Source organism: Dromiciops gliroides, chromosome 1 (assembly GCF_019393635.1).
Source record: "Dromiciops gliroides isolate mDroGli1 chromosome 1, mDroGli1.pri, whole genome shotgun sequence".
Classification (NCBI taxonomy): domain Eukaryota; kingdom Metazoa; phylum Chordata; class Mammalia; order Microbiotheria; family Microbiotheriidae; genus Dromiciops; species Dromiciops gliroides.
The window spans coordinates 96,675,532-96,699,759 of record NC_057861.1 but is presented as its reverse complement, the minus strand read 5'-3'; the positions used below and the strand labels follow the sequence as shown (position 1 = coordinate 96,699,759).

General features: G+C 43.9%; 1 protein-coding gene across 2 annotated transcripts in view; it reads right to left on the bottom strand.

Annotated features, from left to right (window-relative positions):
* Nucleotides 1-1,246: 1,246 nt before the first annotated feature.
* The window catches only part of ST3GAL1 (ST3 beta-galactoside alpha-2,3-sialyltransferase 1), a 130,702-nt gene continuing 107,720 nt past the window's right edge, over nt 1,247-24,228 (bottom strand). For both annotated transcript variants that reach the window (XM_044005283.1, XM_044005293.1), the window contains 5 exons: nt 22,189-22,385; nt 20,050-20,229; nt 11,330-11,375; nt 8,201-8,320; nt 1,247-5,943 (listed from right to left, as the gene is read on the bottom strand). In XM_044005283.1, the coding sequence (XP_043861218.1) occupies nt 5,770-5,943; nt 8,201-8,320; nt 11,330-11,375; nt 20,050-20,229; nt 22,189-22,385 (717 nt within the window). In that variant the 3' untranslated portion in view covers nt 1,247-5,769. The remainder of the gene's footprint in view (nt 5,944-8,200; nt 8,321-11,329; nt 11,376-20,049; nt 20,230-22,188; nt 22,386-24,228) is intronic.

Genomic DNA, 24,228 nt, shown 5'->3' with positions numbered 1-24,228 from the left:
CTAGCTGTGTGACCCTGAGCAAGTCACTTAACCCTTATTGCCCTGCCCCCCCCCCAAAAGAAATATCCAAATGGAGTCATGAAGAGTTGGACATGACTAATCAACTAAACACAACAAAAGTTAGTATATGTAATGATTAAATCAGGCCAGAACCATACATTAGTATTAGGTGTTTAATAAATGCTTACTGAATTAGATTAAATTAAATTAAATTCGTCAGTTGGTGGCAAAGTGGATACTGTTGGACCTGAATTCAAACTTTTACCTTGCTTAGCTGTGTGACTCTGGGCGAATCACTTAACCTCTAAGCCTCAGCTTCCTTACCTCTAAAATGGGGATAATACAGCACCTACCTCACAGATTTGTTGTGAGGACCAGTGAATTAACATGTATAGCAATTTGTGAGCCATAAAGTTATAGAAATGGCTGTCATCATCATCATTTTAAATGGAATCTTAAACGCTTATAGGTTAGAGCTAGAAAAGACCTTAGGGGTCGAGGGGAAGTTTTGGATTTAGACCAATTTAACGCGCTCCCCCCCCCCCCATCTCATATGCCTCCCTTCCCTCCATCTTCCCTCTCAGACAAGAAGTGAAATTCGCCGATAGTCTTCAAAGTTCTTATTCACCAAGCAGTTGTGACTTCTCCCTTAGAACCTCCCATGGCACTTGGTTTGTTGTTCTCTTATAGTACTGAGTATAGGATTACAGGCTCAGAGCTCAAAGGGACCTCTAAGATGCTCCGGTCCAACCCCCTCATTTTACAGATGGTGAGATTGAAGCCCATCAAGGGAATGACTCAGATAGTATCAGATAAAACTTGACTGACCCATAGTGCTCTTTCTACTGTGCCCACAGTACTCAAAGCTCAGGAGTCTATCTCTGACACAGGCACCAAGGGCCAAATTGACCTCAGCAGGCTGGAGGGAGCCTTCTTTCTTCTGATTTCTTGGGAGAAAAAAAAAAAACACTTTTGCTTTGATCCAACTGGTAAATGCAAACATTTCCAAAGGAAAGGGGGAGTAGGAGCAGGAGAAGACAGAACCTTTAGACTCAGGATGTAGACTGACACCTACATTTTGGTCATGGACAATGTGGGAATTTGTTTTGCTTGACTGCATGTTTTTATACAAGGGTTTTGTTTCTTCTCTTTTTCCCCATGGGGGAACAGGGAGAAAATAGATTTTTGTTAATTGAAAAAAAATAAATAAAAAGAAGCTTGGTTATCCCAGACAAAGTCAAAAGTACAGTTAAAAGGCAATAAAATAGTTCTTTATTATTTATTCTGATCAGATCATTGAAAATGTTTAACAATAAATAAAATATTGCTGAGATCTGAGCCTTTCAGACTCCTCTCTCTTCATTCAAAATGTTTTTCAACTGCTAATGCTTAGCTGCAAAACAGAGATCAAGATAAAGCTGGGAAAGAAACAGGGGTGCAGCAAAGAGATTTTTTTTTTTTTGTAAAAAGTGCTTAAGAAACTTTGGCTTTGAGAGTGAATCCTGTCCAGAAATGCTTAAGCAACTGTGTGAGGGGAGAGCAGTGCCTAGCCAGGTGTTCAGTTCATGTTGGTCCAGGTGCTTCCTGGACTGGGCTGAGAATCAAGAGAAAGAGTTCCCGGCCCAGCGGCCCTCACCCAGCACCATGCCATACAATCAGTCTTGACTCAAATGCTGTAAGACTCGGCCTCCTGCTTGAGCAATAGGGGTGGGTTTCAGTTTATCAATCGGGACTGTTTTTTGCCTCTTTGTATCTCGCACACTTAGCACAGTGCCTGGCACATGATAGGCACTTAATAAATGCTGGGTAAATGGGGCAAGTTTCCTTTTTTCTTTCATACTCAGATATGTGGGACTATCAATGGCCAGAAGGTAAAAGCCCTGGGGGTGGCTTCTAGAAAGCGAAGGTGTCCAAACTTTGGAAAGGGTAGGAAACTTATAAGCCTTGGTGCATTTAACATGTTCCATTCATTCCTCTGAGTCAGGGTTTGTTTCTTAAACTTTTTCCACTCACAACCCCTTTCTGCCCAATAAATTTTTATGCAACCCGGGGTATTTAGGTTCATATAATAGATATACATAACCTTTTACTGTTTCCAAATTTTTCGTGCCCCCCCCCCATTGAGATACCCACAATTTATGAAGCTAGGCTCTAAGTCACTCCATTCATTTCTAAAAGCAGCACAATGGGATAAATTAGATCATCAGTTATAGAGCTCCAAGGGACCTTAGAGATAATCTAGTCTAACCACCTCATCTTATGGGAAAGGAAACTGAAGGCCAGAGATAATGTAACTCAATTAAGGTCACACTGGATTTGAACCCAGGTTCTCTGACTCCAAGCCCAATGTTCTTTTCTACCCTTCTTGAATGTCAAAATTCCCTCCTCTCCCCTTTTAAAAGTCAAAGAATATGGTTAAATATACAAAAACAGGTCACAGAGTTTCTACCTTTTAGCATCCTCTGAACAGATGACAGAGACAATAAACTGTCTCCTCTTAAGATGTATCTTTGTACATGACATGGCATTTCAGGGGATGATGCTGAATGAGGTGGTGCTGTTGGTAACCTTGACTGTACTCACTGGTCTATCACTGGAACTATAATTTCCTAATACTTGAATCTGTTCTTTTTCTTTAAACTCTAAATAGCATTCATTTGAATAAATGTCTAGTTATTTGAGACGCTATTGGCAACCTTGGTTATCTAATTCCTACCTAATGGAATTTCTGGCTTGTCTGCACCAATTTGTTAGGAGGGGCCCACTTTGAAGAGGCCAAAGGACTTCTGGAAATGTTAGACTTTGAAATGGTCTCTCTCATTGACAGAAAGGTGTCAGGGCATCTTATTTCTTTAGGAAGGGGTCTGAGACCTCTTTGCTCTAGCTGTATTTTCAAATATAAGAAATCCTTAATTAGAACACCAGTGACTACAAGGTTCAGTGAATATATGGTGGAGGGAGGATTATTTGGGGAGGTGGGTGTATGGGATGCACTCAGAATTTAGGAAAAACAAATTCAATGAGTATAAGACACAATCAGGAATTAAGAGACCCTAGGTTCTAGTCTAGCCATGTGACCTTGAATGAATTAATTCACCTCTTGGGAGTTTCAGTTTCCTTACTTCTGGAAAAAAATAAAAGGAAGGGGGTTGCTTCCTTTGGCTCTAATACGCTTTGTCTGAGGATCCCCATCCAAGCACAAAACAAGTTAATTTCCAATGCTTAATTTAGTTTAGTTTTTTAAAGTGTATCCTGCTTGTACTGGGATATATTTAGCACAATTCCCTACCTTGATCAATGAAGAAATAATGAGCACCTTCTGTGTGCTGGGCATTGTGCCAAGTGTGCTCTAAGAAGAATCTCTACCTATGGTTTTGGATGGAAGGGATGGCCTACAGGTGGGATCCTTCGTTTCCATGCATTTCACTTACAGACTACATAAAGACCTCCAGTACTGGGAAGCTCACTGAAGTCATCTACTGTGTTACTGGATGTGTTCCAATAGGACCTGGAGACCACTGGACAGAAATGTCCTAGAGGGGATTCATACTTCAGGCACAAGGGGGGGGGGGCTCTCTCCACAAATGGTGAAATACAAGCAGTCTTCTTTGTTCTGCACTTATATAATAATGTGGATTCTAGCCATCTGTCTTAGTACCCATCCCCGCTACTAAACCATAAACTCCAGGAAGGCAGGAACTAAACTCTAATTCTTCTACCACTTACTACAGTGTTGTCTCTGCACACAGTAGGAACTCAGTGAAGGTTTATTGACTTTCAACTAATTAGAAGATTAAGCTCATCAGATACTCTCTTCCCCTTTGGGGAAGGGACTATTTCATTTCTGTATCTGTGACTGCTAACATGGTGTTGTGAATCATGAATGCGTAACTGCTTGTTGGATTGATTGAATTGGAACCAAACTCAAACGATGCAGAGGTGTGGAGTTTCACAGTAGGGATTGTAGGAAAGGAGTCTTAGAGGCAAAGGTCTAACTCTAGGGTATCATGAAACAATATAACATGTATTCATATACCTAGCCTGAAACAGAGCCCTAGTCAATCACGAGGAATGCTGCCATGCAGACTAAAGATCTTTGCCCAAGCCAATCTGAAAGTGTTGAACAAACTTAGCAGGTGATCTCTCAGGATGAGCCGGTCTAAACCACAAATGCCCCAAAGCACCATGCCTGCAAATCAAACAAGCAGTTTTTGAAGTTGCTAGAAGCCTGAGCATCCTGGCAAAGCTGCAGTGGGGATAATTAAAGCCCAAGATGGCACACCGAGATGTACAGTATTTTTCTAAGAATCAATAAATAATTGAGAAAGAACACAAATGGGAAGGGAAGGAAGGAAGGAAGGAAGGAAGGAAGGAATGGGCAGCAGAGATAAAGGATAAGCATGACTTCTCTCATCCTGTCAGTCACATCTCCTTAGGTGGCACAAATCATGGTGGGCCCTGGGTACCAAGTTTCCATTCAGACACTTGCATGTTTTGGTGGCATCCCAAAGACCTGGATTGTCTTGAGGTGCTATAGGCTCCCTCAAAAGGCATGTGTGCCCCATGCTGGATAGTTTTTAAAAATGTACTTTAAATGGTCAACACATTTTGTAATAGCAAGACTTCTTTTGCTCTCTCTAATTTGGGAACTGGCTTTTGAGATCCAAAAGATATTCAGAGTGGGGTGGAACTTGATTGTTCTCCTCACCAGCCCTTTCCTTTCCCATCAGAGTCTGGGTGCTTTAGTTCTGAGGATACAGGGCAAACGCTGCCACAGTGAGGGTCATGCTTCCATGGTCTGAGTCCTCTCTTGACCATGAGCCCCTTGCTCTTGCATCATTTTAGCAAAGTAATATAGGTTGCTTTCCAAAATAGAAAGGCACATGGAATAATGAAATGTCCAGTCTGCTCCAAGGGGAGAAGGATTTCAACCAACACCTATTTTTCCAAAACAACTTTTGCTTTAACACCTACTTTCCAAAATAACATTTGCTTTAAAAAAACAAATAGAAGACGGTGGAAGCGCAACAGGTCTATACCACAGACTTACACATGCTCCCATTGTTTCCTACACTGATGTCAGAAGCATCTGATAATGGTTTTGATAAAACCTTTGAAACGAGATGTCCTTTCTTCCCCGTGAAGGCCAGTGTATGAGTGGACAATGAAGACCTTTGGATCTTACCAACAGGAAGCCAGACACTAGGCCTACCTGGTGAGATGCTTAAAAGAAACCAGCCTTTTCCCATGAATGCTGAAGCAGACCAATGAGGTAATCGTTAAAACTTTAAGAAATTATGATCATCGTGATGGTGTATTTTTTTTCTCAATCCTGGTCCATGTGGAATCTTCCTACAAAGGCTCTTTCCACCTTCATTGGAAAATCCTTGCTCTGTTTCAGGAAAGTGGGAACGTAATGCCCCTAGTCAAATGTCTCTAAACAAGGCCTCTATTTCCTGCCAGTAGCAGGTGTCGCGATGGTGTTCTAGCATTTGACTCCTGCCTGGCATCTGCCCACTCCTCCTCACTTTCTACCCACCCCATCCCAAGATTCTCCATCCATTACTGATTCTCAAAGATTGTCTTCTAATCCCAAAGGAAATCAAAGAAAGTGTGAAACAGATACAGCCGATTGGTTTAGCTGCCGTTCACGGCTCCCAATGCCCGTCACATTCTTCTGGCTCACAGACCTCAAAGAAGGAGGCAGGAAGGAGCCAGGGGCTGAAATTACAGAGAGTGATCCGTGGCAATTTCTGGACTGTCCTGGGGTCATCTCCCCTTGAAGATTCGTATTTTGTTAAAGGATGCTAGAGTGGAGGTCACATTATATTCAAAGTCACCGTCGTGAACACCTGTTTTCCGGAAAGCTCCGGCTGAATGATTATTCTCCCAATAGTGATGCCAGTTGCCTTTACTGTCAGCCCCAAAACCATAGAGATCCACCTAGGAGAAAACAAGAAAAAGATACGGTTCAATGGAACGTGCCTTCATTAAACTTCTCCTCTTTGTGAGGCACTGTGAAAGAAGACAGAGGAACATCAAGACAAAAACAAACCAGCCCTTGCCTGAAAGGGGATTATATTCTAGGGAGTGGGGGGCATAAAGAAACATGGACAGAGGCAGCTAGGTTGCACAGTGGGTAGAGCACCGGCCCTGGATTCAGGAGCACCTGAGTTCAAATCCAGCCTCAGACACTTAATACTTACTAGCTGTGTGACCCTGGGCAAGTCGCTTAACCCCAATTGCCTCACTTAAAAAAAAAAAAAAAAGAAACATGGACAAACCTAAGTAGAAAATGTATACAAAACACAAAGTAATTTCAGGAGAGAAGATCCAGATTACCCATCCCATCTGTGCCCTCTCAATGACACCATCCTTCCTCCAGGGGCACTGTTCTTTGACTCTTCCAGTGGGGGTGGGGGGCGTGGGGCATGGCTTGAGTTATGACCCCTAAGTATGCTCTGAGTCATCCCTGTGGTCTAGTTCTGAGAGGCCATTAAGAGAGGACACAGTATTCAGAGCAAGGGAGGTGACCCCATGTAGGAATACTGGATCCCATTTGGGGGTCGTATTTGAGGATGTATACTAACAAGTTGGAGAGAGTCCCAAGGAGAGTGCACAGTACAGCTAGTGTCAGACACCTGCTGGCTGGGTGACCCTGGGGAAACAACCTCTTCGTGCCTCATTCAAAAATTAGGGCACTGGACTCAGTAGCCTCTAAGGTCCCTTCTGTGATCTGATGAATTAGGAATGATGAGTGGAAGTGGAGGAGAAGAGCATTTAACCTCAATAAGAGGGAGGACGCCAAAAGTAGAGGCAATGATAATAAGCTGTGCAATGATGGCATGGGTTGTTTTAAAAGGTCAGACAGAAGTTAGATGACCGCTTGTTGGGGCGAGTATAGAGGGCATTCCTGAATGGTTGAACTAAATAATCCCCAAGGTCCATTCTGAATCAGATCCAGTGACTCTCCATGGTTTTAGATACTTTATTAAAGGGGCCAGAAAGTGGGTGAGGTAGGAGAAGTGTAGGGCCTGGAGTTGCGTCTGGGAGTTCTTGGATTAGAAATAAATGGAGGGGCAGCTAGGTGGTGCAGTGGATAGAGCACCAGCCCTGGATTCAGGAGGAACTGAGTTCAAATCCGAGCTCAGACACTTAACACTTACTAGCTGTGTGACCCTGGGCAAGTCACTTAACCCCAATTGCCCTGCAAAAAACCAAACCAAACCAAAACAAAACCCCAAAACAAAACAAGACAAAAAAAAAGAAAGAAATGGAGGCATAGGGGATAGGGATGGGAGTGGGGTTCAAGGTCTTGGTAAGGCCTGGATGGGGAATGGAGAGGAAAACACAATGGGAGCTAGGGTTGGTTTGGGGACTTTGGAGCAGAGGGAGGGAGACCAGCATGTCTTTAGTGCCCCATAACTCCAGCTGGCAAATTCATTCCCTTTTTGGGCTCACTCTCTGGCTGAGAAGCTCCCCTCAAAGCAGGCCTCTTACCACTCCTAAAGATCTGCTGTTTAAAATATGGTATGAGGGGGCAGCTAGGTGGCACAGTGGATAAAGCACTGGCCTTGGATTCAGGGGGACCCGAGTTCAAATCCAGCCTCAGACACTTGACATTTACTAGCTATGTGACCCTGGGCAAGTCACTTAACCCCCATTGCCCCACCAAAAACAAACAAAATAAAAAAAAAACCACAAACAAAACCCCCCCCCCCAAAACATGGTATGTAAATCAACACACCAGAAGATTCCTGAAATTCCCATCCTTTCTATGTCATTAAGTCAACAAGTCAAGAATCATCCAGCTCTTGACATTTTCCCTGGCTGTCCTCCCTACCTGGAACTTTCCCTTCTCCTCACTGCCTCCTGGCTTCAAGTCAGCCCAAAGCCTGACATTCTACCATAAGCCTTGCTGAGTCCTCCTTCATCTTAGTGCTTCCCTCTGGGAAGATCTCCAATTTGCCCTGTAAGGATGTTCCTCGCACACGGTGATTGCCAACTTGTCTCTCCTATTTGACTGTGGGCTACTTGAGATCAGGAAGCACTGTTTTTGGCCTTTCTTTATATCCCCAGCATTGAGCAGAGTCAAGATGCACAGCAGATGCTAAATGAATGTTGTTGTTTTTTTTTAAATTAAAAAAGAAAAGACAAGGAGGAGCGAATCTTTTGCAGATTGAGAAGGAAAATGTTTTACCTCATCACATATGTGTAGGGAAAAAATCAGAGAGAGAATTCCAGTGGATGGGTATCTTCCATGGCCTTGGAGCCAGTTGTCGAAGACATATTTCATGAATGCTGGGTGGAAGATCAGGATCTGGATGAGAGGGGAATAGCACATTGGTCAGTGAAATAACAAGGCGATGTGGGAAGAAAGTCTTAAATGGGAACTGGGAGGAGTCATGAAGCCTGGGTGACAGCCCTAGTCTGATACACTAGCTACTAAGCTGTGGGATCATTTGCTCTGGGCCTCAGTTTCTAGAAGGAGAGGACAGGGCTAGATGTTCTTTCTGAGCCCCTTTCCACTGCTAACCTACTGTATTCTAAGGTTTCTACTAGCTCTAACAGTTTTAAATATATGTAAATATATATACATGTATAAATATATGTGTGTACATACATATAATTCATTTTTAACATCCATTAAAATTTTTTTGAGTTCTGAATTCTCTCTCCCATTCCTTCTTCACCCACTGAAAAGACAATGTGATAACAATTATACATGTGAAATCTTGCAAAATATATTTCCACATTAGCCATGTCACTAAAAAAGGCAAGAAAAATGAAGTTAAAAATGTATGCTTCAATCTGTACTCAGAATTCATCGGTTTTCTGAAGGTAGATTAGTTCTCATATTCTACATTCTAGACCTTCCAACCTTGAGGCTCTGTTTTCTAAGGTATAAGGAGAGAGGTGGCTTGGTTTAGAACAATGACATCAAACTCAAATAGAAAAAGGGGCCACCAGCACAAACATAAGGGCCCCTGTGGGCCACATATTAGTTTTAAAGTGTGGTGTTATAAATGTTTTATTGTTTTTTTATTTATTGTTAGATATTTCTCAATTACATTTTAATCTGGTTCAGACCGTACTTGGAATGTTGTGAGCCCCATGTTTGATAACCCCTTAGTTGTTCAGTCGTTTTGTCAGTCATGCCCAACTTTTGATGACCCCATCTGGGGTTTTCTTAGCAAAGGTACTAGAGTGGTTTGCCATTTCTTTCTCAAGCTCATTTTACAATTGAGGAAACTGAGATAAATGGTGTTAAGTGACTTGCCCAGGGTCACACAGCTAGTAAGTGTCTGAGGCCAGATTTGGACTCAAGAAGATGAGTCTTCCAGATTCCAGACCTGGCACTCTGTCCACTGTGCCATGTAGTTGCCCTATAATAACCTCTGGTATGGTGGAAAGAATTAAGGGTTTGTAGTCAAGAGAGACTTGGGTTCAAATTGACTCTTGACACTTAGTACATTAAAATCTTTTGTTGTAATGCCTCACACATTTCACAGAACAGACACTAATATAAACTGTTAAACAATTAGTCATAAATCCATTTCTAGCATTTTGTTTGGGCTTTATTTTTTTGGCCTATGCACAAAAAAAAGATTGTCTAAAATACATCTTCTTATAGCAGCAAGGCCCTGTCACCACTGTGCTTGGCTGAGTTCGTAAATATGCTGTGTGATTATGGGCAGCTTCCCTAATCTCTAAGCTTCAGTTTCTTCATCTGTAAAGTGAGGATGACAATAAGACCTGCAATACGTCCCTCAGAGGGCTGTTTCAAGGGTTAGAGGAGGGACTGTAGACAGAATATTCCAGGTGCTTGATACAAGTCATCTATTATGATTAAGGTCTTTTCTAGCTGTAAAACACACACACACACACACACACACACACACACACACACACACACACACACACACACACACACACACACCCCTAAGTCTGACCCCTCCAGATGTTGGTACCCTCCAGGCTGAAAGGAGGTACAGAGATTTTGGATGAGACTTCTCTGCCCTCCCCTCATTTCTCTCTAAAAATCCTGACTAATTGGGGGATTTCAGATTCCCTCACCGCCTTGAGATCTCCTGCTGAGTTTGTAATTATAGTGACAGGGAAGTGCTTGGAAACCCCACAGGACTCTCCTCAGGGACCTCGGAGGTTAATCGGTGAGATTTCTGCATCCTGTTTCGCTCCTGGTAAGATTCGAGTGCCTCCACACTACAAGGAAGGCCCAGACAGGGGGTGGTGGGGGCCCATGCTGTGCTTCTGTCTCACAGTGCCAGTCCACTCCTGTTGGGGATGGAGGGGGGAGGGAGGAGCACTTCAGGAGGCTGGTGCTCACTTTTCTGCCAGGCAAAGTAGGCATCTCAGTTTCTTCATCTGTAAAATGGAGGGCTTGAATCGGATATTTCCAAGTTCCCGTCTAGTTCTGTGACTATGATTTGGGAATATCACAGGTTCTGGGGTAAGCCCCAACACAAGTCTCCTCACTCCCAACCTCGCCCACTATCTACTAGATAGTCAGTCAGTATTGCCTGAAGGCCTTTGTAGGGGTTAAATACTGAACTCAGACCCTGGCATGAGAAGGGTGGTCCCTGTCCTCAAGGAGTTTCCAAACTAAAGTTTGGCATTTGTTAGCCCAGGTTAGAAATAACTGGTTTTCGGGCCTGAATAAAGCCTGTGTTTGATATAATCTGATGCTCTTTGAGGGGCGGTAGGCACTAATTCTTGCGCTCATCTCCTGCCTGTCTTTTAGCATCAAAGTAAATTAGAATTTACAGGTGTTGAGCTTGGAAGACAAGAACTGTCCCTAACGTCCCACGGCCTTTTATAGGACCATAGATTTAGAGCTGGAAGGGACATCAGGGGTTACCGAGTCAAACCTCCTCATTTTATAGAAGAGGAGGCACAGCCAAGTCAATAACTTGCCAAAGGCCACTCAGCTGGAAGATATCTGAGGCAAAGCTCAAACCCAACCCTTCCTGACTCCAAGGCTACTTGACCTTATCCCCTTTCAACACAGCACAATATAGTTCTTGGTGTGATGAGAAGAAAGTATGATGCAGGAGAATGAGTAGTAGGTTTGTTATCAGAAGACCTGGGCTGGCCAAACCAAATCCGCCACCAAGTATAGACCTGGGGTAAGGCCTATTTCCTCTCTGAGAGACAGATTCCTCACCCGTAAAATGGCTATAATGATACCTGGCCTAAATACTTATGGGGTTGTCATGAGAATCAAACAGGACAATGGAAGTGAAGGTCCCTGGTGACTGGAAAGTGCTATTTTTAGGAATATCAGCTAGTGGCATCACTTCTGACTCACCTTTTCTCTGTTCACCTGTATTTTTCGGGGAACAGGGACATATGTGCTGGGAAGAAAAGGGAAAGAAAAAAGTGGGATTAGTATTAATAATAATGTTGATGATAGCAGCATTTATAGAGTCACTTAAAGATTACCAAACATTTTGCATTTGAATTTGATCCTCACAACAATGTTGTGAGGTAGGTACTATTGTCCTCATTTGGCTTAGGATACATAAGCTATCGAAAGTCTCCTTGACCAGTATTCCCTTCACTGAGCCATCTGGATGCTTCACCAAAACACAGGGCAGCTCTGCCCAAATGCTTCTGAATAAGTGGCTGTACTGATCTGGGGAAGCTATCTCCTGGAGGTAAATAATAGAAGAGATAATAAGGACTCAGCAGCATCAGGAGAAGGAAAAGAATGCAGACCTGGGCTTGGGTTTGAATCCTAGTTTTGATGGTACCACCTGTATGGCTTTTGGCAAATGACTTTGATTTCCTGTCTCTTCATTTTCTCGCCTGTAAAATGAGGCGGCAGGGCAGATAAAATGACCTCTGAGGTCCCTTCTAGCCAGAGGTCGACAATCCAGAGATCTAGAACTCTTTGGGTAATCACATAACCAGAGCCTGCCACATTATGGCCACCAGGGGGCAGTGGTTGCTAGTTTTTGAGTTTAGATTTTTTTTTTTTTAATAGGAACACAGATTTAGAGTGGGAATCAATCAATCAGTAAACACTTCATTTTAAGGCAAGTCTCTGAAACACAGTTTCCTCATCTGAAAAATGGGAATAATAATGCTTCTTTTACTTCACAGGGCTATTGTAAGGAAGAGCTTTCTAAGTTTACATGAACTGCAGAAATGAGAGGTATTATTATCAATTCTTCTTCTAAATAGTTGCAGCAGTGTTCATACAAATAGAGTTGGAATCAATCACTCAGTGGTTTTTTGTTGTTGTTGTTCAGTTGTTTTTCAGTCATGTCTGACTCTCTGTGATTCCATTTGGTGTGCTCTTGATAAAGATAGTAGAGTGGTTTGCCGTTTCTTTCTCCAGCTCATTTTGCAGATGCGGAAATTGAGGCAAACAGGGTTCAGTGACTTGCCCAGGGTCACACAGCTACTAAGTGTCCAAAGCCAGATTTGAACTAGGAAGATGAATCTTCCTCACTTCAGGCCCAATGCTCTGTCTACTGTACCACCTAGCTGCTTTGATCAATTAGTAATTACTTCATTTTACAGATGAGGTAACTAAGATCCTAAAAAACTACGGGATTTGCCCAAGATCACACTGGTGGTCAATAGGCCAAAACTTGAACTCAGGTTAGATTTAGAGCCAGGAGGGTACTCAGGAGTTCATTTAGTCTAATCTTCTCATTTTGCAGCTGAGGAAACTGAGGCCCAGAGTGGGAAAATGACTTGCCTGAAGTTGTATACACACAGAGTAGGATTTGAACCCAGATCCTCTGACCTGAAATCCTGTGCTCTTTCCCCTCCACCAAAATACAGCTAAGATCCATACAGCCAGAAGATGTACTCTAATTCTCTCATTTTACAGATGAGGAAACTGAGGTTAGAGAGAAGTTTTTCCCCTTGGCTCCCCATACAGTGGGCCTCCCATGTTTGGGGCACTGCATTACAATTGCATTATTATAATTAGTAGTTTATCATGCTGGGGTGGGAGTGGGGATAAGTTCCTACTCTCTATAAAATGCTCCAATAGCCTCTGATAACCAAAGCCCAACTCCGGGCCTTCTCATGGTGGAACTGTTTCCACTAACAGGAGAAGGGGCGAAGGCGAGTCACTGGCGCCTTAAAACCAGTCACTTTGGGCAGGTGGGGCTCCTTAGCCTTGGCAGGCAACCCGCCTAGGGGAAGGAACCCTGATTTTAAACCTCCACTGCCTTGTGGCTATACCCATATATGGGAAAGGCTTCGGGAGTTAACCCCGAGGAAAAATCAGGAGTCGGAGTCCCTTAGGTAGTTGGATGTTGGACATCACATACCTCTGGCAACTCCTGCGGGGGCACTGGTGCCAAACTGTATTGGCTCTGCCTCTCCTTTGGATCCACCAATGTCGCAGAGAGGGAAAACCTGCTGCATGGGCAACAGCTTGTTTTCCATATTGATCCGCCCAGGCCAGCACCCTAGAGAGGACACTCCAGCTACTCCTCATGGGGTAGATACAACACGGGATGTGGCAGTTACCTGTTATAAGTCACTCAGGAGCTGCGGCTCCTGTATCGGACTGCACAGCCACACTGTGGCCTGTGGCTCTTCAAGGTGCTGATCCATGGTCGTCCTCGACTGGTGGAGGCCTACTACTACTACTACTACTACTAATTCTATTTCTGCATAGGTTTACAGCACTGACCTATTGTAGAGAAAAAGGAACTGGAGAGAAGTAGTTTGTGACTAAATTCTGCCACCCTTGATTTCAACTCTGATAATGCATTTTATGAGGAGGGGGAGGGGAAGTGGGGAACAGAAATGCTGGCATTTTGTATTCCTACTAATGCAGCTTAGAACCACATGGTCCAGAATATCATGGAAAGCACTACAATACACTTGTTGAAACTGATCACCCCTAATTCTAATTTTTAAGACAATTAAATCTTGCACAAAAGTAAATAAATTAAAATTAAATGAATTAAATTGAAAATTAAAATTAAAACTACTTAAATAAAAATTAATTAAGATTATCATTATTACTGCTAATAATAAATTTGGGAGACATGCTTGTAATTGCATAGGAAAGGAAGCTGAAGGGGGAGGGGAGTGCAGGGACTCGTCAAGACCACACAGGGAGCCCGTGGTAAAACAGGGCTGAGATCCACTGCCTCAGCTCTGTGCTCTTAGCAGGAAATCATCACACAGATTGCCTTTCTGTGCTGTCTAACCATAACTTTGCAAAACTTCCTGCATCTAGAGAAGTGTGAGACTGGGAGCAATAGACCACTGATGAGGGGAAGGTGGGGGTGAGGTGATGTAGGAGCCTCAGAAATAAACTCTCCCAACCACACGGCTCTTCTGGGGCTAACTGAATTATGTCTTGGGACTTTAATTGCAGAAAGCAGCTTTTCGACTTCCTTTCACAAAGAATGAGTGTGTTAACATCAAAAGGGAAGTGGGTCCTAAAAGGTGAATTGCCTCTAACACACTCAAGGCCTTTCTGGAGGCTGTCCAATAGAACTCCACAGAGGATCACGGTGCCTTTTGGCTTCTGCTGTCATCAAGAGAGTGTGTATTTGCCCCTGGAGAACTCTGTCAGGAAAGCAGTCCCCTCTTGGTGGCCACTGATGCAGGAAGCAATGTTGTGCGGTGGGAAGAATCATCCAAAGCTCTGGCTTTGAAGACCAACACAGCTGTAACTCACCGGGTCTATCACTGTTCATGTCTCCAGGCCTCCATTTCATTGGATGATACTTCTAGAGCTAGAAGGGGCCTCAGAGGTGATCTTGTCAAATCCCCTCATTTTACAGATGATGACACGGAGGCTCAGCAAGTTTAAAGGTCTTGTTTAAGGTCCCACGTGGGGTAAGCATCCCAGGTGAGATTTGAACCCAGGTCCTCTGACTCCTGAGCCAGGGCTCTGTCCAAAGTACCATTGTTTTGCAGTAAGAGGTTAGACTAGATGATCATGAAGATTCCCTCCCAGCTCTGGAATTCTGGGAGATTATCTGTGTGTATGCATATGTGCATATATGTACATATGTATAATCATATACACACATGTATACATATACACACATATAGATGTATCTTGTTAACAAGATCTATGAAATGTTTTCTTCACAATAGCTATGAGGAAGATGGGGAAAGTATCATCCCTCCTTTACAGATAATAGTTTGCAAAAGAGCTTTACATTTATATCATTCAATTCTCACAACAACCCTGTGTGATAGGGGCTATTGTTATCTCCATTTTACAGATAAGGAAAGTGAATCTGAGAGGAGGTCAGGGATTTGCCTAGGGTCACACAGCTGGTCAGTATCTGAGGCAGGATTTGAATTCAGGCCTTCTGGACTCTAGACCCAACACCCTATCCACTATAGTATGCTGCCTCTCTCTAAACTGGGTCCTCTGAGAATAAGTAAAACAAATCAAATCCCTTTTTGCATATTATAGCCCTTCAGCAGCAATTATGCCTCTCCCTACTAAACATCTTTGGTTCCTCAAACTACTTTTCTCCACTGAACCACCCAGCTGTCCCTAACAGGAGAGTCAAAGAGACTTGAAAGTGATACATGTGACACCGTGAGTCAGCTAGTGAGTTGGAATTTGAACCCAGGTCCCTAAATCTTCTGTGTGTACCAGGCTGCTGCCTCTCTCTCTCTCCTTCCTTCAGTTCCCTCTGGTTGACCCCAGAGACAATTTAACATCAAGTAAAAGGCTGGGCCTTCTGAAGTTTGGGTGGTGGCCGAGCCCGTGGAGGGATGCCAGTGAGAAGCCAAGTTGATGAGATCCAGGGCCCAGGGTGAAGCCAGTTGTCAAGGAGGTCCCAAGGAGTGCAAGTGGACATCATAACTCCATTGCGGGGTGGAGGGAGCAGAGACAGAAGAAGAGGGAAGGAAATCAATGGTCACTGGGAATTACTTCTCTGATTTACTTTTGCTTCACACCCTGAGTGACAGACACTGGGCAAGTTGCTTCTCTCTGGACCTCACTTTCTTCATTGGTCAAAAAAGGGGGTTGAAATAAAGGATCTTGAAGGGTTCCTCTAGCTTGGGCATTGGCTTCTTCAGGACAACCTGGCTCACCTTGTACTGGAAGTCCTGCCCAATGCCCTTAATTCTAGTGCTCTCCTTCTCTTGATTATCTTGTGTGTTTTGTCTGGTTCTCGATTGTACACAGTTGTTTGCATGTGGTCTCCCCATCAGGCCATGAGCTCCTTGACCTCACAGCTCTTCCTGACTTCACACCAACCACACAGCGCTTCTGAGGCTAAATGAACTGTGCCTTGCAACTTTAACTGCAGAAAGCAGCTTTTTTACTTCCTTTCACAAATACTGAGCATATTATCATCAAAAGGTAAGTCGGTGCTAAAAGGTGAGTTGCCTCTAACACATCTTTTTGCCATCCTCTGAATCCCTGGTGTTTAACACAGTGCTTGGCACAGGGTGGGTCTTTATAAGTGCTTGATGACTCTGTGCCAAAGGCAGGGCAGGGAAATAAGCCATCCTGGTGGGCAAGGTGACCACAAATTCTGAGACATGACAGCTAGAGCCCCTTTCTAGAAAGCTTGAAGGAGAGAGATTCATTGAAATGTTTGGACTTGGAATTAGGGTGACTGGACTCCTCGCTCCCACAGTTCAGCTCACTTTCCACTATGAGGTAGTTATCAAAGGTATTATTATTATCACCTTTTTTTTCAGATGAGGAAACTGAGGCTCAGGGAGCCATTTGCCCAGAGGCAAAGTTGTTTAGTGTCAGTAATAGGATTTAGGGCAGTGAGGTGGTAAAGTGGATAAAGTCAGGAAGACTCATCTTCCTGAATTCAAAGCTGGCCTTGGATACTTAGTTGTGTGACCCTGGGCAAATCACTTCACCCTGTTTGCCTCAGTTCCTCATCTGTAAAATGAGCTATAGAGGGAAATGGCAAACAACTTCAGTATCTTTGCCAAGAAAACCCAAATGGGGACACAGGGAGTTGGATGTGACTGAACAACAACAGCAACAGGATTTGAATTCAGGTCTTCCTGTCTTTTTAGGTCTTTCCTGTCAGACCAGTCTTTTCCCCCCACTATATCATATCTCTGCCTACTGAAATCTTTTTCCTTGGAAGCCCAACTCAGGAATTACATCCTTCATAAGACCTTCCTTTATTCTCCTAGTTAAAAGGGCTCTCCTTCCATTTAAATTTTCTTCTATAATTTCACTATTCTACACTGCCTTAACTCACACCTCTTTGTATTTGCGCATTATTATTAAATGCCTATTATGTACAAGACAAGACGGTAATCACAGAGGGCCTTACCCAACAACAAGTGAGAACTATGTTTGCTGCCTGGAACTGGAGGCCTTTGTCTCACTAGAGCATTAATTCTGGAAGTCAGGGACATGGCGAGGAATGTCACCTGATGACAAATGGAATCTCTGTTTAGGTGGGGCTGTGACTCTCCTAACAGGTCTTCCTCTTCAGACTACATCAGAAAAGGATATTGGGAAACACCCAGTGTTTCCTTTATCATTGTGGGTGTGAGATTTAAAATTGGATATTAGATCATAAATCTCCCCTACTTAACCTTTCCCTTAATTTATCTCCCAGACTAGTAAATGGAAGCAGCTTTTGGTTTTCTAGATAGAGCTTTTTATTTATTGTTATGGTAGTCACAAGGTGATGTTGATTAGAAGGATAGGAAAGTAGAAACACAATACAAATCGTCTTAAGTCTAAGCTTAGTCTATATTCCTTATAAAAACTCACCAAACCGAAAAGGCCACCTTTGGAGAGAGAGAGTCTGTGCCGCGCCGTCAGGAGTCCCGCCAAGCAGGCAAAAGCCCCTACTTCCGTTCTCTCCACCCCGGAAGTCAAGTGCCCCACAGGCAGTCTGACATGCGCAGCAGGCGGACTGTTCATCTCCTCCCCAAAAGGGTGGTCCTTGAAAAACTGGCGTCTTTCAGTTATCCTAACCGACTGTTAAAAACTTTCATATTTTACCACATGGGGAAGAGGAAGAAAACCAGACATGTTGACTGCAGAATCCTCCATGGTATGGAAAGCCATGGTGGGGAAGCTGGGCTACAAGAACTGCACACACCCCTTCCTCTAGACTCAATTCAAATGCTACCTTCTCCAAGGACTTTATTCCCCCTGCTTCCCCATGCTCCAGCCCTGGGTTGGAAATGCTTCTTTGGGGCCTCAAAGTTTGTAGGTCACTTGGTCTATAGCTCTCTTTGCATCCCTTCTATGTTGTGCTTGGTATCTGAAATGATGAGAAGCAGCCTGGATAAAGAACTGGTCTTGAAACCAAGAGGATGCAGGATGAAACGCCACCTTTGACGCATGTGGGTTGTGTGGTCCTGGTCCGGTCCCTTAGCCTCTCGATGGTCTAGACCAGTGATGTCGAATCCAAAGACAAATGGAGGACTTTATGTAAGGATCTCTGTGAGCAGCATACTGACTCACATTTAAAATGAAATGCTATCTAGGTTTTGTTGTATTTTTATTGTGTTAAACATTTCCCAATTGCATTTTAATCTGGTTCAGACCACACTGGGGAGTACTGTAGGCTTTGGGGCCAAGTGTCTGACACCTGGGGTCTAGAATCTCTAAGACTTGAAGTTGCATTGGGGGATGGGGGAAGGGAGTTTCTTCCCCTGGGAGTTCCCTATATCAAGTCCAATCCCTATTCCTGTTTGAACTCACAGGCTAGGAGGGACCTCAGAGGCCAACTCTTCTCATCCCCCTCATTTTATAGATGACAAAAGAGAGGCTTAGAGAGGTTTTAACTTGTTCACAATCATAGGTGGCAATTAAGGAGTTTCAGATTTAGAAGCGATGTAAAGTTTTGAGATTATTTTGTCCAAGACCTTCATTTTCTGGATAATAACAAGAGCTGACATTTATGTAGCACTTCAAGGTTTGCAAAATCCATTACAAATAATATCTTATTTTATCCTTACAACAGTTCTGGGAAGAGGTGCTTTTATTATCCTCATTTACAGCAGAGATAACTGAGGTAAATGACTTGCCCAGGGTCACATAGCTAACACATATCTGAGGCAGGTTTTGAACTCAGCTCTTCCTGATTATAGGCCCAGTGCTCTATACCCTGGACCACCTGGCTGCCTCAATTTATCAGCTGTCATTGGGCAGCAGGACTAGTATAAAGGGGCTAGGGACTTGGGGGAATGACATCGAAACAGGAAGGCAAGGGTTAAGAGGGGGAGGTTAGGGCTGCCCAACTATAGATGGGGGAAGTGACTTATTATGGGTCACACAGTTATCAGTCTGTGAAACTAGGAACAGAACCTAGATCTCCTGACTCCAGGTCTAGTACACGGTAAGTGTCTAATGATTGCTTGATTTATTGACAAATTTTACATACTATACTCAGCTGACACAGTCCAGCCCCAGTAAGGTGTAATTAGTAAAAATCTTGCCATGGGATTTTAGACAAGTGATTCCCCCAGGGGTCTGGGTCTCAGTAAGAGGAAGGACTTGTATCTTTGACCAAGTCTGGCCAGTTAATAGGACTGAACCTAGCTTATCCCAAAGTCACAAGAGCTGCCTGGGACATCGAAAGGCAAGAGAGTCCTCAATTTGTCTCTAACACATTTCAGGCCTTTCTGGAAACTTGTCTGGTGCTAGACCTTCACTATCCAGCACCTACCTAGCAACTCCTCATCTTGGGCGGTTTGTCTTGTGGATCTGGGGGTTATCTTCTCAGAGAGAGATAATGGCTGGGTTACCGAGAATACTCTGCTCCGGGCTGCCTACCAACGATTCCTGTAATTAGCCCCTTTTCCACAATGGTAGGCCACACAAAGGGGTGGACTTCCTTTCTTTTACTTCTAGACTCCCCAAGCAGGTGCCTAGGAATTCCCCTACACCCACCGGAGTTCTCTCAGACCTCAGGCTCTACCCCAGGCATTCTGCACACTAAGGTGTCTTCTGCATCTAATATTCTGCATTCTTTGCTCCAACTTTCTATATTCGAAGGACTCTCTCCGTTCTAAAAGCCCACGATGCAGGCTTTCATTAAGGAGATTATGCTTTGCTGCCTCAAGCTGACTTACAAGTTTATCGTGCCTTTGGTCAACGCGCTGATCACCCATTGCAAGTCCATGGTCTTAAAGGGAATGAGGATCATGCTGACGTTCTCTCCCAAATGCCGGAAACTCTCAGGGTACACCAAGTGGTGAGTGGTCTTCCTCCCAACATCGGCTTCAAAGCCTGCTGTAGGGGCCCGGTTCATCCTGAAAAGAGAAAAGGGGGTGGATCAGATAGGAAGAAACAAAGTGGCAGTAGGAATTATCTCTCAGATTTCATTTTGCTTCATTCACTGGGTTACTTTGGGTAAGTCACTTGTTTTGGGGCTTGTTTTGTTTTGTTTTGCTTTTTTAACCCATGGAATGAGGGAGCTGGACTACAGGACTGAGAAGGGCCCTTTGAGCTTTAACATTCTATGTTCCTAGGTGGGACTTTTTCACTTAACACCTTGTAACTGAGTATTGGCATCAATTCAGCAAGTCACTCAAGGGGTTAGGGAATTTGAGTCTCTGGATGGTAACCTGACCTGACCTGATGACACTTGACTCTGAAGGTACAAAAACACAGGGCTGAAGGGAGGCTAGAGGTTCAGGGGAATAGGGGAGAGTGTAGTTTTAGAGATTGACCCCTTCTAAAGCTCTTTGCTGGCCTGACCCATCACATCTTAAATATATTGTGCCATATAGGATGCTGGAACATCTTGATTTTTTTTTTTTGCAGGACAATGAGGGTTAAGTGACTTGCCCAAGGTCACACAGCTAGTAAGTGTCAAGTGTCTGAGGCTGGATTTGAACTCAGATCCTCCTGAATCCAGGGCCAGTGCTTTATCCACTGCACCACCTAGCTGCCCCCAACATCTTGACTTTAAAAATGATAATGATAATATCAATCAATCAGTAAACATTTATTAAGTACCTACTATGTGCCAGGCACTGTGCTAGGCCCTTGGGATACAAAGAGAGGAGGGCCAAAGACAATCTCTGCTCTCAAAGAGCTTATAACCTAATGAGGGAGACGACATGAAAACAACTACATTCCAACAAGATAAACTGGAAATAATTAACAGAAGGAAGGCACTAGAATTAAGAGGGTTGGGAAAGGCTATACTAATAGTTTAGAAAGTACTTTAAGTAGAGCATCTCATTTGATTCTCTTGACACCTAAATGCGATGGTGCAACTATTATTGTCTCCATTTTTCAGATGAGGAAACTGAGGCTCAGAAAGTTTAAGTGACTTATCTGGAGTCACACAGCTAGGAAGAGGCAGAGTTGGAACATTTTAAGTCTTTTGATTTCCATTACAGTGGTATTCCCTCCCTCCATTATACTATGCTTTCTATAGGTTGGAATCCTTTTCAAAACGCAGTAATTCAACCCCTTGGATGAGGTCCAAAATGAGTCAGCCTTATAGAAACTATAGCGCATAGTGAATAGTGTTGTAGAATAGCAAGGCTAGAGAATGTATTTTAGTTATATCACTCTACATTTCTGAAACCGTATTGGTGTCTTATAACCCCCAGCTACCAGCTAGACTGTAAAGTCTCTGCAGCTACAGAATATTCCTTACTGAAACTCTGTCTTCCTCAGAGCCTTGTATGGTATTCTGCACACAGTAGGTGTTAGATAAATGCTTGATGCTAATATTTGTATAGCACTTTTAAGTTTTTCAGTGATCATGGAGTGCAGAACTTGGAGTCAGAAAGACCTAAGTTCAAATCTAGCCCTAGACACTTACTAGCTAGCGATATGATCTTCGGCAAATGACTTCATTTCTTTAAACCTCAAACAAGGGTCAAATGAGATAAGAAGTAATTATTTTGCAAACCTTAAAGTGCAATATAAATAAGTTGTTATTTCCATCATTAATATTACCATCCAATGCACCCAATAATCCCTATGAAGTAGACATGAATAGTATTACTATCCCCATATGGCAGATGAAGAAATTGAGGTACAGATAGTTAAAGTGACTTGCTTAAGGTAATATAACTCATCAGAGCCTGAGCACGAACTCAAGACTGTGTTTCCTGATTTCCACCTGGGAGATCTTTCTACAACGTCAAGCAGCAGCCTCTCCTGGGGATGACAAGAAGGCAGTGCTATCTAGTGGGAAGCAGCCTATGAGCCAGGGGACTACCAGAGGACGCGAGGGCCCCTTCACTCACCGCAGCACAAAGTCATGGTTGTCAATGTCTCTCCCATACTGGGACTGCTTCAGGTTTCCTGAGTTGCCCACGACAGCACAGCGCCTGCAGACCAGAGGCCCTTTCTCCAGGAATGGGTGGACGTTGCTGGGAACAAGGTGGAACAGCTCTTTGATGGTGTCATTCAGTCTCTTGGGCATATGCTCTCTCTGGAGCTTCTGTGAGCAAAGGGCCAGAGGAGACACACTGTCAACAAAGACGCCACAGGCATGCTCAACAAGAGGGCTCATCAGCGGCTCGTGGTACTACCATCCAAATGACCAAGCTGGGCTGGGGGAGAAGGTGGGGATGCGTCTTTGTTGGGTGGCTTATTGCTTCTGAATGCTACGCCTGCTGTATTATCATGTGGGGAATAGAATAAAATCACTACATATGGAAGAGAACTAGGGGAGAACAAAGCCACCCTGCCTTGTCAGGGAGATCTTTTTTTAGGCACTGATTACACTCAATGGCCTCTGAGACCCACTCCATTCTGTGTCTGCTGCTCTGCCTGGTGTCACCTCCATGGCATAAGATGATTTAATCTCATCTGACACCACCTCCCTCCGCCTCCTTTCCCTTCTGACTGGAGCATGGGGTACCAAACTCCTCCTAATGCCTTCCTTTATAGAGGGGAGAAACTGGGCTCTCAGCTCCTTCCAATTCGCATCTGTTGCCCTGACTGGTTTCAATTCCATGGCAAGGATGCCCCTGGCCAGATGGCCCCTGGTCCCCCTCCCTCTCCCTTCCCACCTCTCCCCCCTCCAGCTTTCCTACCTCCTTTTGTGTGTTGTCTCCCTTCATTATACTATAAACTCTTTGAGGGCAGGGACTATCTTTCTTTTTATTAATTGTATCCCCAGAAATTGGCACAGGGCCCGGCACATAGCAGTTGCTTAATAAATGCTTATTGGATTGAGACTCAGTCAATCAGCAAGCATTGATGGAGGGCTTATTATGTGCCATGAATTTGTGTGAAGTATTGGGGATACAGAGAAAAATAAAAAATAGCCCCTGCCCTCAATGAATATCCACTCTAACAGGGTAGAGGACACATACACAAATTGATACATACAAGATAACTACAGAAGAGATGGCAGGCAGCCTTAGAGGCGATGCTCTTAGAGCAGGAGCTGGTGTTTAGAGGAGGCCAGAGATTCTGAGGCAGATAAGGGGGTGGAGCATTCCAGGCATGGAGGAGTGGCAGTACAAAGATGGAGATGGAATTTGGACCGTCGTGTGGATGTGTATGAGGACCAGCAAGAAGGCCACGGGAAGGGAAGAGGAGTAATGCTGAATCAAAAATATAAAGGCCCAGGTTGTGAAGAGCTTCCTATAGCAGAGAGAGGAATTCCTATTTGGTCCTAGAGGTAAGAGGGAGTTCCAGGATCCTAAGCTACCAGGGAGGTATATTTCAGCTCAACAAAAAGGGTCACTACCTAACAATTAGAGATAACCCCAAATAGAATTGTCTGCTTTGTGAGGTTGGAAGCTATAATTAGGGGGAAAGTTTCAGCTGCAAATTCTGAGTCAGCAAAAGTATTTCCTTCTTCCTAGGGTCTGTCATTTTCCTGGAGTGAGCACTCCCTCCGTGGAAAAAAAATCACAGCCCCTCCCAAACTTGGTAGACTGTTTTTGAGACTGTTGTTGAATCGGCAATAATGGCTTAAAAATAGTCAATTTACATAAATAAGACTCTGTTGAACCCCTGGGGCTCCCCAGAACTGTGTGTAGTTCTATAAGAGAGACCACAGAAGTAAACAACATGGTTCCTTTTCAAGTGGGATGGGGCTGCCTTGGTGGGAGAAACGAAAAATCTTTAGTCTGGTAATGCCATGACCACTAGACCAACAGGAGACCAGGCCTCTTGGTCCTGGCCCTGCTAATAACTTACTGGGTAACAATGGGCAAGTCATTTCCCCATGATGGACCTCAGTTTCCTCATTTGTAAAAGACGCTGGACTAGATGATCTCTAAGGTCTCTTCCAGCTTTATTCCTATGATTTTCAAATGTCTGGGACA